Below are 15,479 nucleotides of genomic sequence, written 5' to 3'. Positions count from 1 at the left end.
AAAGCTGAAAAACCCCAAAACGCTCCTTAGAGTTTGTGAGTTTGTCACTACAAGACAACCTTCTCACATCCACCAAGTCATATGATCCATTGTTAATGTCAAAATATTTATTCTAGCAGTTTTAAAGTGACGATTTAACACGTTGCAATTGTAATTTCACATACGGATCATTTTGGGGAATTCTGGTTACTTCTTTAATACTGGATCATAAAGACCAGTTAATTGATCCTGAGAATTAAAAACATAATTTTGTTTTCAATTCATGCTTTTTATCAGGACATACTGTACCTTACAATAATGTGTCCAGAGAAAACTTAAAGGGTGCATCCTTGCTTCTTGCTCAGTGTTTACCCATCGACAGTTCTGAGCCAGATGCATCTGCATGTTGATTGTTGCTCATTGTTACAAACTGAAAATGTATTAATCAAATCTCCTCCATTGATGTGACAGTCCCACGTCTCCTGTTTTGTATAGCAGCCATCCAGCCTGCTCAATAGCTTAAAGGATAATTTTTTCTGGCGCTGCCAAGTTGCGTGATTTACCGCACTAAATATTCACAAAAGGAGCTGATGCAGACTTCCAATTCCTCTCATGACATAATAGCTCTTTGTAAACACTTTGCCTTTGCAGCCCAAAATCATAGAGAGGAGTCAGCTCCAAATGCATATAGACGAGCTGGATAGGGAAAATCACACCTACAAACAGAGCGTAGTCCAATAATTTAGGATGGCTGATTATACTGTGCGCACAATTATTAGGCAAGTGAGTTTTTTCGACCATATCATCATTTGTATGCATATTTTCCAACTCCAAGCTGTATAAACTTGAATGCCTAGTGGATTTAAGCATATCAGGTGATGTGTATTTGTATAATGAGGGAGGGTGTGGCATAAGGAGATCAACATCAAGGTGTGCATAATTATTAGGCAGCTTCTTTTGCTCAGGCAAAATGGGCCAAAAAAGAGATTTCACTGACTCTGAAAAGTCAAAAATTGTAAATGTAAGGCTTATTACTGTTATTGAAAAGAAGGGTGCTATATTGTTCAGATTTTTTTTTTTTTTAATGTCAGAAAGTTTTTCATTTAGTTGCATAATAATTCTGTACACTAATAGTTGCATAATAATTCTGTACACTAATAGTTGCCCAATAATTGTACACACAGATATTCTCCTAAGAAAGCCAAAACCTCACTTTTACTTTCTTAAATATTCAGGTTTGAGGTTTATTAACATTTTGGATTGACCGAGAGCACTGTAGTTGTTCAATAATAAAAATGTATCCTCAAAAATACAACTTGCCTAATAATTGTGCGCACAGTGTATATGCCCATCTCTTGATTTGAGTAACAAGAAATTATGGTACAGTGAGTTGTTTGGTCACAACTCTTGACTTCCAAATTTAAGGTACTCCATAACTTCGGGAGAGGTTGACAGCCTCAGGAACCTGACTTCTATTTAGGTTTCATTTAATGGAGGCTCGATGGAGTTTGATTAATATTTCAAACTAAAATTTTTGTTTCTCTGGAAAAAAAAAATTCCATATGGGTCTAAGGTTTCAAGTCCATTCCTCTTCAAGAATATCATGGTCAGCTTTCCATTTTAGTAATTAAAGCTCTGAGTTGTACTGGGGCACAGAATGAAATTAAGGCTTTACGGTGCTTTCCAATCTACATTTGGGTAATGGCATCCTCACTCTGTGGGTTAGAAATGCAGCAACAAAATATGTAGGTCATCTGTGGCTGCAGATATCCCCAGAGTAGATTTCTAGGCTGCTATTGAAATAAAAAATCTCAAGCAATAATCAGCGCTTTCACTCCTCGCATGTCCAGACTCAAACAACGATCCCCAACGCTCCATCAGAGATTGTTTCCAGTCGTTGCATCCCACTCGGCGTAGACCTCGGGTTAATTTTGAAACTATTGGAGCAGCCTTGAAACAAATGGCAGTGACCACCATATGATGCATGTTGTGTACTGAAACTCACCAAAGCTTTTAACAGCGGAGACCTTGCCCCAATGTGAGGATTGTGCAGCACCATGTCAGACTTTGTGAATCTACAGATACAAGGAGCAATGCTCTTGCTCTCCAGGTTGAATTCCAAGACATTTTCTAGCATTGGACAACTGTTTGTATATTCAGAAACAAACATTTGACTTCAATGCCATTGCACTTAGCAAGTCACATTGGTCGCTGATTTCTAGACCATAATCACAGTGAACACTGAACCTTTGAACAATAAGCGACCAGAGCCAGGCAATTTTAACATAAAAGACTTAGACCTTTTAATGTCCTTCATCCTGAACTCATAATCACCATTCTGGGAATGTGAACTTTGTGTCATAATGAAACAGAACTATGTGGGACATAATGAGTTGCTTGTGCGGACGGCCTATGCCTTTGTTGTTGTTGTTGTTGTTGTTGTTGTTGTTTTTCTTAATTTATTGGATGGTGTTTATCCTTTACAATTTGCACAATGTTAACCTCAAACTAAAAATCTATGTTTGACATACATTTGCCGGCCACTTTATTAGGTACACCTGTTCAACTGCTCGCTAACTCAAATATCTAATCAGCCAATCACATGGCAGAAACTCAATGCATTTAGGCATGTAGACATGATCAAGACGACCTGCTGAAGTTCAAACTGAGCATCAGAATGGGGAAGAAAGGTGATTTAAGTGACTTTGAATGTGGCATGTTTGCTGGTGCCAGACGGGCTGAAGCAGATGGGCTCGAGCAGCAGAGGACCACACCGGGTGTCACTCCTGTCAGCTAAGAACAGGAAACTAAGGCTACAATTCACACTGGCTCACCAAAATTGGAAAATAGAAGATTGGAAAAACGTTGCCTGGTCTGATGAGTCTCGATTTCTGCTGCGACATTCAGATGGTCGGGTCAGAATTTGGCGTAAACAACATAAAAGCATGGATCCATCCTGCCTTGTATCAACGGTTCAGGCTGGTGGTGGTGGTGGTGTAATGGGGTACTTTCTTGGCACACTTTGGGCCCCCTAGTATCAATTGAGCATCGTTTAAACGCCACAGCCTGACCATGTCCATCGCTTTATGACCACAGTGTACCATCTTCTGATGGCTACTTCCAGCAGGGTAACGTGCCATGTCACAAAGCTCAAATCATTACTTTTTAAAAAAAAAATGTTTTTAGATATTTTAAAATAAGTAATCCGTCATGTTTACGTAACTGTGACACAGACTATAGAGAACGCTGCTGGAGTTGCAGCATCATCATCCTCCCACACCTCACCCACATTAATGAATGAAGTGAATGTGCCATTTCATCCTGGCACTTTAACCTGCTTTAAAAAAACAACTGTGTCATTCTGATCTATTGATTGTGTCGTATTGACAGAAAGTACTATGAGCTCTCCCTACTATGTGGATTCACATCCAATCCAAAGCACAGCCACTGGCTTGTTGTGTTCCTGCGTCTTCCCATCTACCTATGCTGCACCATCCTTATTAAACTTTTAACCAAATGCTGCGGGCTATGTTTGTAGCCCTCTGGTACATCATGCTGCATCCAAGGTGGAAGGGCCCCTTAATGTATTATAAATTTACTATGCATCAAAGTAATGAGATGTATTTAATATTCTCTCTTATGATGCCCTGGAATTACTTCAATTAGTTGGAAATATTACAGATCATGTCAGTGATGTGTTTTTCTTCTGTCTGTTTACTTTCTTTCTCTCCATCTCTCTTTCTGCTGTGGGTGTCGAAGTCAATGAACCTTGTTCATCCACCTAAATCTCTCAGCTCTGGCTTTGTCAGCAGGCACTGGTATTTTTGTCTGTCAACCTCAGATGGACTATAAATACGATGACATGGTACCTACTTTGTTCTGAATCCCTGTTCACTCCCTCGATACCTCCTTTTATCCCCCTTTTCTCTCTCCACCTCGTGCTCCTGTAGATTAGAGTTGGCATTTGGCCTCTGAGTGTCCCAGGTGTTGTGAGCACAAGTGCACGTCTCCAATCGCCCTTTGTCTTTTGACAGAGCATGGCGCTGAGATGTTCCCAAGCCGAGGCTAACACAAGGTTACTATAAGGCAGACTTGATCCCAGCCACCAAGGAACTCTAAGCTAGCTTGGCTCGACATGCTAGCACTCTCACTTCTGCAAATCTAAATCTCAAAACCTCAGCTTTTGTATTGCTTAGCAGAGCCAGACGAGGAATTTTGTGAAAGCTCTGCCGCCTCTGTTTAGCCAGGGAAATGTGCTTTAATAGTCTGCATCCTCTTTAAGTGTCTTTCCACACGTTGGTTTTGATTGGCAGCCCAGAGGCTGAGGCAGTTATTACCATAGTTATCTCACTACACCAACGGCACTCAGCCACCACAGCTGTCTGTCATGCCTCTTCATTTTCAACCAATAGAGTTCACTTATAAATGGGATAAACATGCAAACAGGGGCTGTGCTGGTTCTACAAAAATCCCACACCTTAAGCAGCGAGGTGATCTCCATCTGAGCTGAAGGTGGTAAAGCAAAGGTTAAACTATAGTATAAAAGGTGGTAACTTTCAAAATGAAAACCCTGTTTCCTCTTACTGCCCTCAAAAGGGTTGAGGTTAATTTTAAACGCTGAGAGAAAAGAAAGAGGAGCTATGTCTAAAATTTTGAGTGTGCAGTTTTTGTTGATAAGTAATTTACTACCACGGTGGACAGCAGCGGCTGTTGGGAAGATAAATAAGTCGTGTGCAGAATCCTTTAGTAGCTGCTCTGATTGAAGTGATTTCTCTCCAAAATGAGTAGGAGAGCTGTTTTACTCACTTTTAAAGATGCATCATTACAAATGCAAGTTTTAAATAGTCCCATTCGTGATTCGGTTTTAGTGGGTATGGATACAAGATGTAACAAATGTACAGCATATAGATATAAAGAAGAATAATCAGTCTCTCTCTGTGTCTCCCTCAGACTCTCACGGGATGGATCTGTTTGCGGTTGCCGTGCATGAGTTCGGTCATGCCATCGGCCTGGTCCACACCTCAGCCATGGAGTCCATCATGAGACCGTACTACCAGGGTCCCGTGGGAGACCCTCTGAAATATGATCTACCCTACGAGGACAAAGTCCGCGTCTGGCAGCTCTACGGTACGGGGACACCTGTGTGTGTGTGGGGGACAGACAGAGAGGAAGGTTCTGTAGAGAAAGGGTATTGATTAATGAAAACATGGATGGAGTTAATTGGACCTCTTTATGGTATATGACCTTATCACACCGTTCCCTGATAATAGAGAGCAGCGGTGTGCAGGGGAGAGACTAATGATCATGAAGGCGAGAATGTAGTGCAGGGAAGAACTCTGAAGGACATGACTGCAAAGGAGGAAGATGAATTAAGCTGAATTAGATATAAACACAGACACAAAGATGAGACGGCCCTACTATCTTACAGTAAGATAAATGCATTAAATAACGCAAAAGGAGAAGGACTCAGCTCACAAATCAAAAATCAGCAGAATGTCTATTTGTTGATTTTTGTCTCTTTGATTCATTGTTCAATTGGAATGAAAAAAATATATTAGGGAACAAATGTGTGGGTTTTATACATGGATAGTTTTAGTCTGACAAACAATTTAAAACTCAATAGTGCATAATTGGTTATTATATTTCACCAAAAATGAGGCAAATATGCACATTAGAATTGAGTGAGATGCTATTTTTTTCCCCACATAAAGGAATTGTAAAATTAGCTGTCCTTTCTTTTGTATTTTTAATTTGAAATGTCTTTTATCCTCCACAGGTGTCCGAGACTCCGTGTCCCACACAAATCGACCCGGCATCCCTTCACAGACCGCCGAACCTCCCATCCTGCTGGACCTTCCTGAAAACAGATCCACGCTCCTGTAAGTAGGAGACCTGGTGTGCTTTTAGTCTAATGCAGATATCTCAATAATTCTGGCCATCAAACACATAAAATCCACCACTTCAACCTCTAACTTCAATCCACTTCAATCAATAATAATTCATGTTCTGTCTTTTCTCCTTTTTTGGCCTTCTGAAACACAAACACACTCTGGTTTTATTCTTTTTCTCAGCTCCTTCAGGACTGTTAAAGGACTGCAGGACTGCACTGTTAAAGATGTTGGAGCAGAATGTGTAATAAACATCCCCTGGAGATGAACACAGAAAGGAAAAGCTAAAAGTTAAAAGACTCCTGTGGGCCCTAAGGTTTCAGTAGACCCACAATGTGTCTGTTTGAATAGATTTTACATTGCATGTTGTTTAACTAACATAAGTATTATATACAGTGCATCTGGAAAGTATTCACAGCGTTTCACTTTTTCCACATTTTGTTATGTTACAGCCTTTTTCCTCAAAATGTTACACACTCGATTAAAAAAAAAAAAAAAAAAAATGAAAACATCACATGTACATAAGTATTCACAGCCTTTGACATGACATTCAAAATTGAGCACAGGTGCATCCTGTTTCCACTGATCATCCTTGAGATCTTTCTACAACTTGATTGGAGTCCACTTGTGGTAAATTCAGTTGATTGGACATGATTTGGAAAGACACACACCGTCTATATAAGGTCCCACAGTTGACAGTGCATGTCAGAGCACAAACCAAGCCATGAAGTCCAAGGAATTGTCTGTATATATACCTCTGAGACAGGATTGTATCGAGGCACAGATCTGGGGAAGGGTACAGAAAAACTTCTGCTACATTGAAGGTCTCAATGAGCACAGTGGCCTCCATCATCCATAAATGGAAGACGTTTGGAACCACCAGGACTCTTCCTAGAGTTGGCCGCCCGGCCAAACTGAGCGATCGGGGGAGAAGGGCCTTAGTCAGGGAGGTGACCAAGAACCCGATGGTCACTCTGACAGAGCTCCAGCGTTGCTCTGTGAAGAGAGGAGAACCTTCCAGAAGGACAACCATCTCTGCAGCACTCCACCAAACAGCCTGTATGGTAGAGTGGCCAGACGGAAGCCACTCCTCAGTAAAAGGCACATGACAGCCCACCTGGAGTTTACCAAAAGGCACCTGAAGGACTGTCAGACCATGAGAAACAAAATTCTCTGGTCTGATCGAACAAAGATTGAACTCTTTGGCCTGAATGCCAAGCGTCATGTCTGGAGGAAACTAGGCACCGCTCATCACCTGGCCAATACCATCTCTACGGTGAAGCATGGTGGTGGCAGCATCATGCTGTTGGGATGTTTTTCAGCAGCAGGAACTGGAAGACTAGTCAGGATCGAGGGAAAGATGAATGCAGTAATGTACAGAGACATCCTTCATGAAAACCTGCTCCAGAGAGCTCTGGACCTCAGACTGAGGAGAAGGTTCATCTTCCAACAGGACAACGACCCGAAGCACACAGCCAAGATAACAAAGGAATGGCTTCGGGACAACTCAGTGAATGTCTTTGAGTGGCTCAGCCAGAGCTCAGACTTGAACCTGATTGAACATCTCTGGAGAGATCTGAAAATGGCTGTGCACCGACGCTCCCCATCCAACCTGATGGAGCTTGTGAGGTCCTGCAAAGAAGAATGGGAGAAACTGCCCATAAATAGGTGTGCCAAACTCAAAAAGACTTGAGGCTGTAATTGCTGCCAAAGGTGCTTCAACAAAGCATTGAGCAGAGGCTGTGAATACTTATGTTATATTTTTCGTTCTTTATTTTTAATAGATTGGCAAACATTTTAAACAAACTTATTTCACTTTGTCATTATGGGGTATTGTGTGTAGAATTTTGAGGGAAAAAATAATTTAATCCATTTTGGAATAAGGCTGTAACATAACAAAATGTGGAAAAAGTGAAGCACTGTGAATACTTTCCGGATGCACTGTAGAAATGCATATAGTGATGAATCCTTCAATATTTGTTTTTTCACACAGCTGAGAAACTGGTATAAAATATCAAAATTGAGGTCATTTTAGTTTGGATTACATTGATACTACGACAATTTGCTGTGAAGGAAATCGTGGAGGTTTTAAAAAAGTCCGGTTGACAATGTGACGTGATGGTGGCACTGTAGGAAGGATGAGGTACATCCAAATCATTTGGAATTATCCTGTGAGGATCATAAATGTCAGCGGTAGTGCTCAACAAACGGACAGACCCAGTGATCCGTTGTGCTGTGTGTTAACCAGATAGCACAGAACGTGACCCACAAGCGAGTTTTGAGTGATGACCTGGACTCCCATGATTCAAGTTGCGATACAATCTCTCACCAGCTGGTGTATTTGCAGTATTTTACGTTATACTAGGACTGTGGCTCATATACGCACATGGTCAAAAGTGTCCAAACATCTCATTGAAGCAACTTTCCACTCTGCTTCGAAAATGTTTAAATTAAAAGGCATGCCCACCTGTATGCATTTGGTTTTCTATAAAATAAATACCAAGAGTAGCTAAAATCCTGTTTATTATACAAAAAATATGAATACCCTTTAGAAATGGCTTAGAAATGCTGATTGATACCTGGATTGTAGTGATGTTTTGAACAGATATAGTCTTTAATTAGTATATCCACTTATAAGCAGTCATTCACACCGTTTAAATGGAGAAAAGTTCTCATTGTGCTGTCATTGTTTGAATCACACTGAACATGGACAAGAAAAAGAAAAGTTATGCAAGAAGGTAAGCAAGAAAGTAATTGCCAGGCGTGGTTAAAGTAAAAGCTAAAAGACCATCTCCAAGCAGCTTCATTTTCCTGTGAGCACAGCTACTAATACTATTATGAAGTTTAGGATCCTTCGGAGCATCAAAAACCTGACTGGATGTGGCCACAGGAGAAAAAACTGATTAAAAAGGACTCCAGATTAAACAGAGGGATTGTTACAATTGTAGTAAAAGAAGCAAGGAAAACTTCAATGAAGACACTGACCGCTAAGAACAAGGTTTAACAGGAACTCGTTGCATTAAATGTTGCTTTTTGAATGAAAGTGGGCAAAACAAGCACTCAAAACATACCACCAAAGCACCAAGGATGAATGAGGAGAAGACACTGAACTGCCCTTCCTACTCCTGATCCTAATCCAGTTGAGCATCAATGGAAAGAGCGAAAACATGCAGCAGGGAGGAGACACTTTTTTGAAATTGAGAGAACTGGAAGCGTTTGCTCGAGAAGACGGGGCCAAACTACTGGTTGAAAAATCTCAGTGAGAGCTACAAAAAATACTCAAGTGCAGTGATTGCTTAAAAATGTGCACTACAAATTCATTTGTCCATACCGTTTTCATTTGCTGTATTACTTAAAATCATATGTTGCATTGAATATGGAAAACATAGTGCCTGTTCTGTTAAATGTAGGAATGAGAACAGTACATGACAGTTGCTTTTTCATGGTATCAGGGTATCGATAAATAAGTTTGGCCTTGTCTGCATGTTTACGGTATGATCAGGGTAAATATGCCGAATTCATTCTATCCAGCACAGTACTTTTCAATCATTATGGAATTAAATATCAACATGTTAGCGTTTACTTGCCACAGTACTGTCTTTATAGATTTTGTGATATGAAGACATGCTATTGAACATGAGTACAGACTGTTTTATTTGCAAATGAGTTAATTGTTCCCCAATCGCCTCTTGAGATAATGGGAGAAAGACGGGGCAGGTTGCTGAAGGCGTGATCAAGCTATGCTCCAAACTACATTGACAACAATACCCAATGCTTCCTGACCTCCATGCATACACATGCTTTAAAACAGAGACTATGCAGCGATTTAAAAGCAAACTGGCAAATAAATCTCACTTTCCAGCACTTGCATCGGCCCTTCGCTGTCCCCGTCACTCATCTGTTGCCACTTTCATCTGGTAAAGATGGAAAAGCTTGATTCTGCTCGACAAAAGGGTCACAAATGTCGACCACTAGGCAGCAGTGTCTGGTGAATAGCGCTCTGAAAAGAGGTCTTTGTTGATAATACGAGGGCTCTCGGCCTCACTCACAGTGGCAGGCCTGTGGTGCTAATGGCTTCATCATTGGCAGGCTGACCACGTCAGTGCTTTAAATGACTTATTAGCCCTGAGGATAAATGCACTGGAAGAGTTCAACATGCCAGCGTGACTCCATTTCACCTAATGGTTAGCCTATTTAATTGAAGGAAACGCATGCACATGCATGCATATTCAGATCTCTAAGTAGGTGACTTCAATTATAACATGTTTTTTTTTTTATGCTAATAAATTTACCCAGTTTAGATAATTTTCCATGGACTGCATACTATAAATTAGGTTGTTTTATGCAAAAGAAGTTTGGTATGTATATACATGACCTTAGACACTCAGTGCTCAGAATATGTTTTTGACACTTCCGTCTTAATTTTTATTTCTCTGTTCTCTTCTTAACTTTTCTTTCATCCTTACTCCATCCCTCCTTCCGGATCATCCCTCTCTCTCAGGCTGGCGCGAGATGCCCCGGACAGATGCACCAGTCACTTTGATGCCGTGGCCCAAATTCGAGGGGAGGCCTTCTTTTTCAAAGGTATTCAAACCTATAAGGAAAAAGTGAAGAGCGGTGTGTTGTATGGGAAAATGGAAGTGCTTGTATTTTTTTTTTTTTTTTGCCTGGTTGCATTTTGGTTGATATTGGATTGCAGATGTTTGAAGAATGTTTAACTCTTATGTTAAAAGAGGCAGACAAGATAGATGCTGACGGTAAGAGAGAAAAGAGAAAATGGTGAAAGAAAAAGGGGCAGGAGTGGGGCACAGGACGCAGCAGTGGCTCTAACAATCAATAGAAAGCCAAATCACGTGGCTACATATTCTGCAGTACAAACAAAATGGTCTTATACTGGCCAGGCTGTCATGCTGTGTAAATATTTTCTGCCAAGTTTGAAGTTGATCTTTGGCTTTCAGAAATATAGGAATGTTGAAAAATAGGACTTTTTACTGTGCAAGACTGCATCATATGTATCTTCTAAGGTTCTCTTCTTGCTAATTAGTTACCATTTTTCCCAAGCAGAAACCAACTTCCGCATTCCCAACAACTCTTTTTTTGTTGTTTTTTCACAAGTAGATCCTCATAACAAACTGCGACAAATATTTGTGGAGAAGCTCTAACCAACTATCGTTGTTCCTGACTGTTGTAGGGAAGTACTTTTGGCGACTGACTCGAGAGAAGCACTTGGTGTCTCTTCGTCCAGCTCAGATTCATCGTTTCTGGAGGGGCCTTCCTCCCAATCTGGACAGCGTGGACGCCGTGTACGAGAGACCCGGGGACCACAAAATCGTCTTTTTCAAAGGTGAATATCTCTGCGAGATCCTCTCATCATCCATTCTGTATTTGACCATGTGGATTGACTCTGTGTGCTTAAAAGGTTGTTCTGTTATAATTAGGAGGATACATTTCAAACTATAAATGTGTGTCACCTCTGTGTTCACCCCTCAGGTCTAAAATACTGGGTATTTAAAGATAATAATGTAGAAGAGGGTTACCCCCGTCCAATCAGTGACTTTGGCCTACCAATGGAAGTAGTGGATGCAGCCTTTGTTTGGTTACACAACGACAAAACCTACTTCTTCAAGGACAACCACTACTGGCGCTACGACGACCACCTGAGACGTATGGACCTGGGCTACCCTAAAGACAGCACCCTTTGGAAAGGGCTGCCGCCGAACCTGGATGACGCCATGAGGTGGTCTGATGGTGAGTTGCTGTGAAAAGTCATTCTTCTTTAGTTTTCATTTTACTTCAGCTAACTGACAAGTAGCTCCAAAGACTAATTCCTGTTGGAATGAAATTAGCGAGGCCTTCAGTGACAGAAAAATGAACGAGACAATGGTAGGGGAAACACTGGCTTCGTAACTAAAGATGGAAAACTCCTAAAACTGTGCAGACAGCTATATCAGGCTTTATTTGGCACCTGAATAAACTATGAAAACCTTAAGGGAATTACGTCACTCCAGTAAACTTGACTGCTGTTGGACACAACACATTTTACACGAAACACTGCCGTAGGGCAATTTAGAGGACATTAAGGTTGTCAGCACTGGCCGACAGATCTGCTTCCTGGACATAAATCCAATCCATACTGATACAATAGCACACTTTTGAAGCCATTCTGAACAAACAACAGTAACAGTGAACTATTTTAACTTGCAAGTGGACTCACTGCACACTATGAGTAAAATACTCACAAGAACTCACAGACACATAGTTACTGTGTAGCTCTTGTAAAGTATGGTGAGCACATACTCCATAACAAAAAAAAAAACAGTGACCCATGAACAGTTAGCTCTGGTCATGGAAAATTAAATGTACAGCTGTATGTTTGCTTTGCCTCGGGACCTTCTGGATGCTCACTGCTCAACAAACTTTTTGAGTTTGAGTCAGTCCACCAGAAAGAGTTTGAGAGGCTGGCATCTCAGCGTGCCAACAACAGCCTTGACCTTTTACACTGCAAGCACAGCGGAGAGCCTTGTGTTGGGTCTTATGAATCCACAAGCTTGGTCTCCTCAATTAATCCCACGCTGCTGCTGTGAGCTCAGCGGACTCGGGTCGGATACACGGGTAGCATCCCCTTTGAAAAACACAAAGATCGGTTGACAAGATTTCCAATCTAATCAAGGAGGTTAAACAGTGAATGTTTTTACCCATGGCAATATCAGTGTCTTAACAGTCGAACCAGATCTGTTTCTGCAGATCCATCTCCCGATGTGGCTCTGCCTGTTGCTGGCCCGCAATAAAAGTCAAGTTTGCCTTTTGAGCCTATGGTCTGTTTGTCTTCCCTAAAAGACTTAAATGGTATCAAGGCAGGAAAAAAGGCGATGAAAGGAACTGTTGATTTGACCTTTCTTGAATAGCCATGCATTTTAGAGACGGTATCAGTTCCTTTCCAGCAACCACCAGCCTCCTCAGCCAGCACTTTCTCAGTGCGTCTCTCACTCTCACACACAAACTAACACCACTATAAACACCATATACACCACACTGTACTAACTGAATCATGCAAATATTCAAATGTTTACTAATGCAAGCTACTAGGACTAGAAATATATTTCCATGTGCCGGGTCACGTTTAGTATTAGTTTAGTTGTGCTTTAAACATCCTGTTTTAGAGCTTGAACTTTTATGTCAAGTCTTATACTGTGTTAACTATCACATGTCTAACACATGTCATTTTAATTGGTGTAGCATGAATTATCATTTGCTCAGGTTGGAAATGTACTTGCCATACTTAAAGCAGCATAAATCAATATTTTTATGTTTACAATAGATCAACCCTCAGGTCATTGCTAAGAGCCATTCGGTCCCTATACAACCATAATGAGAGTTGTGTCTCTTGGCAGAAAGTCAAACACGTTTCCAGTGAGTGTTGGCCTCCGCCGGGGTTTTCCCTTGTCACCAATCCTGTTCGTGGTTTGCATGTACAAGATTTCAAGGTGCAGCTGGGGGGGAAGGAGGATATCCGGTTTGGGAATCTCGGGATTACCTCTCTGCTGTTTGCAGATGATGTGTTTCTGTTGGCTTCATTGGACCATGACCTTCAGCATGCCGTGGGGCAGTTCGCAGCCAAGTGGGAAGCAGCTGGGATGAGGGTCAGATCCTCCAAGTCTGAGGGCCATGATTCTCTGCCAGAAAACCATGTATTGTTCCCTCTGGGTTGGGACAAAGCTCCTGCCTTATGTGGAGGAGTTTAAATATGTTTTGGACTTCTTCCCGAGCCAGTGTGGGATGGAGCTCGGTGCAGCTTCAGAAGTAGCTGTTGTATCAGATCTTTTAACTGAAGAGGGAGCTGAGCTGGAAGGCGAAGCTTTCAATTTAGCAGTTGATCCACGATACGACTTTCACCTATGATCATGAGTTCTGGGTGGTGACCGAAAGAACAAAATCGCTGACACAAGCAGCCAAAGTTTCCTCCATATGCTGACTGCTGCAGCGACTCGACCGTGGGTGACTGGTAGAAAAATGGATGGTTGGTCAATGGACCAAATGACTACTTTTAATAAGAAAGGTTTTAATGACAAGCTAAGACATTTATTAGCCAACTCTGCAGTTCTCCTCAACTCTTCTAAGATTTTTTAAAATCTTTCTGCTCATTGTTTTTGTTTTACGGCCGACAACTTCACAGCTTGATTAACTCTCATAGGTCTCGTCAACGTTGTTGGAGACGGCAGACAGACAAAGTTAGTATTTTCAATGCAGTGGAGTTGACTGAGAGCCAAACAGAGCTGGACTGGTAAGAAATACTTGACTTGTGTTTGTCTGTGTCGGCGGGAAGCTGTTTGCCAACATCAGTTTTATAAGGTGAAATGTAAGTGTTCTTTTTTACAGCTTGTTTCATAATTTGTGAAAAGGAACACATTTTAGATTAAAGATTTATTTTCTTTATTGAAGTGCTTCAATCTTGCAATTCATAGAAAGTCTGTATTGTGGTTTGATCCGAATGATTTACCTGTCTTGGTTTGTGAGTGGGATACAGAAAATATGAAGCTGAGATGGTCATTAAATTGTTTTTATGATTCACAACCATTAAAGCTCCGCATAACACCGGAGGAGTTCATTTAAAAAACAGATACAATTGTCAAGTTAAGCGTCATTTGATTCTCTATTTCAAGCAGGTGACATGAATGTAAAAAAACATTATTTGAATATTCATAAGCATTGGCATGTGGTTTTACTTCAAATCCCTCTTTTAGTAGGTGCAATTTCATCATGCTCCATTCAGCTTAGTCATTCATTCTGTAGCACCTTTACTAGGACTATTTTACCAATCTCCAAAGCTGTTCTCATTTACTCTCTGAACGAGAGCTGTTAAACCTCAGTGAGTGAGTGTGTGTGCGTGTGTGTGTGCGTGTGTGTGTGTGTGTGTGTGTGTGTGTGTGTGTGTGTGTGTGTGTGTGTGTGTGTGTGTGTGTGTGTGTGTGTGTGTGTGTGTGTGTGAGTACCCTCCTGCATCCTCTCAGTTGATGGCGGTTCTCAGTGTCCACAGCCAAGACTCTGCTCGTTCTGAGTGTCCTGCTCATCTGTTGTCACCGTGCTGTTGAGCAGGAAAAATGTTACTCTGTGGCAGCATGGGTACGGCCTTCTGTTTGTGTCTAATTAATCTGGTTCCACAATATGATTATCGCCTGTGACATTTCTGAAAACACATTAGGGAGGCCGTTTCAGAGCCAGATGGCAAACAGAAATATTGTTTTCTGCTAACTGCCGCAAATTGGCTCATAGTTTTCATGGCATATGGTCAACCACTGACCTCTTACTTGACAGTTACTTGAAAAAGTCATTACAAGGGACTGATGACCTTTTTACAACATAGATCAGCTTGGTAGGATCTTTCATCAAGCGGTACCGTTCTACTTCATCGCGAAGTGAGTCAGAAGTGTTTTTTTTGTTGATGCAGAAGAAGCGGAAGCCTCCGTGACAAATGGCGTTTGTCAGACGCTGTGTGAAAGAGGCAATCCATACGAAGCAGAGCAGATATGAATTAAAAAATTCAGATGTCTCCACAGTGCATGCTTTACCTGCTTTTGTTACATCTTTCTAATTAATGGGGTGATGTTTTTGGGA

At 41.3% G+C, this 15,479-nt stretch overlaps 1 protein-coding gene across 1 annotated transcript in view; it reads left to right on the top strand.

Moving 5' to 3' along the window:
- Positions 1-15,479, top strand: part of mmp17a (matrix metallopeptidase 17a) — an 81,041-nt gene that overhangs the window by 60,441 nt on the left and 5,121 nt on the right. Inside the window, exons 5-9 of the mRNA XM_069163009.1 lie at positions 4,930-5,106; positions 5,756-5,858; positions 10,369-10,451; positions 11,059-11,211; positions 11,358-11,615. Coding sequence (XP_069019110.1) covers positions 4,930-5,106; positions 5,756-5,858; positions 10,369-10,451; positions 11,059-11,211; positions 11,358-11,615 — 774 coding nt within the window. The remainder of the gene's footprint in view (positions 1-4,929; positions 5,107-5,755; positions 5,859-10,368; positions 10,452-11,058; positions 11,212-11,357; positions 11,616-15,479) is intronic.

This window comes from Embiotoca jacksoni, unplaced genomic scaffold (assembly GCF_022577435.1).
Source record: "Embiotoca jacksoni isolate LCO1_2020_lvr unplaced genomic scaffold, fEmbJac1.0.p SCAF_10, whole genome shotgun sequence".
Taxonomy (NCBI): Eukaryota; Metazoa; Chordata; class Actinopteri; family Embiotocidae; genus Embiotoca; species Embiotoca jacksoni.
This window is presented reverse-complemented; position numbering and strand designations above follow the sequence as displayed.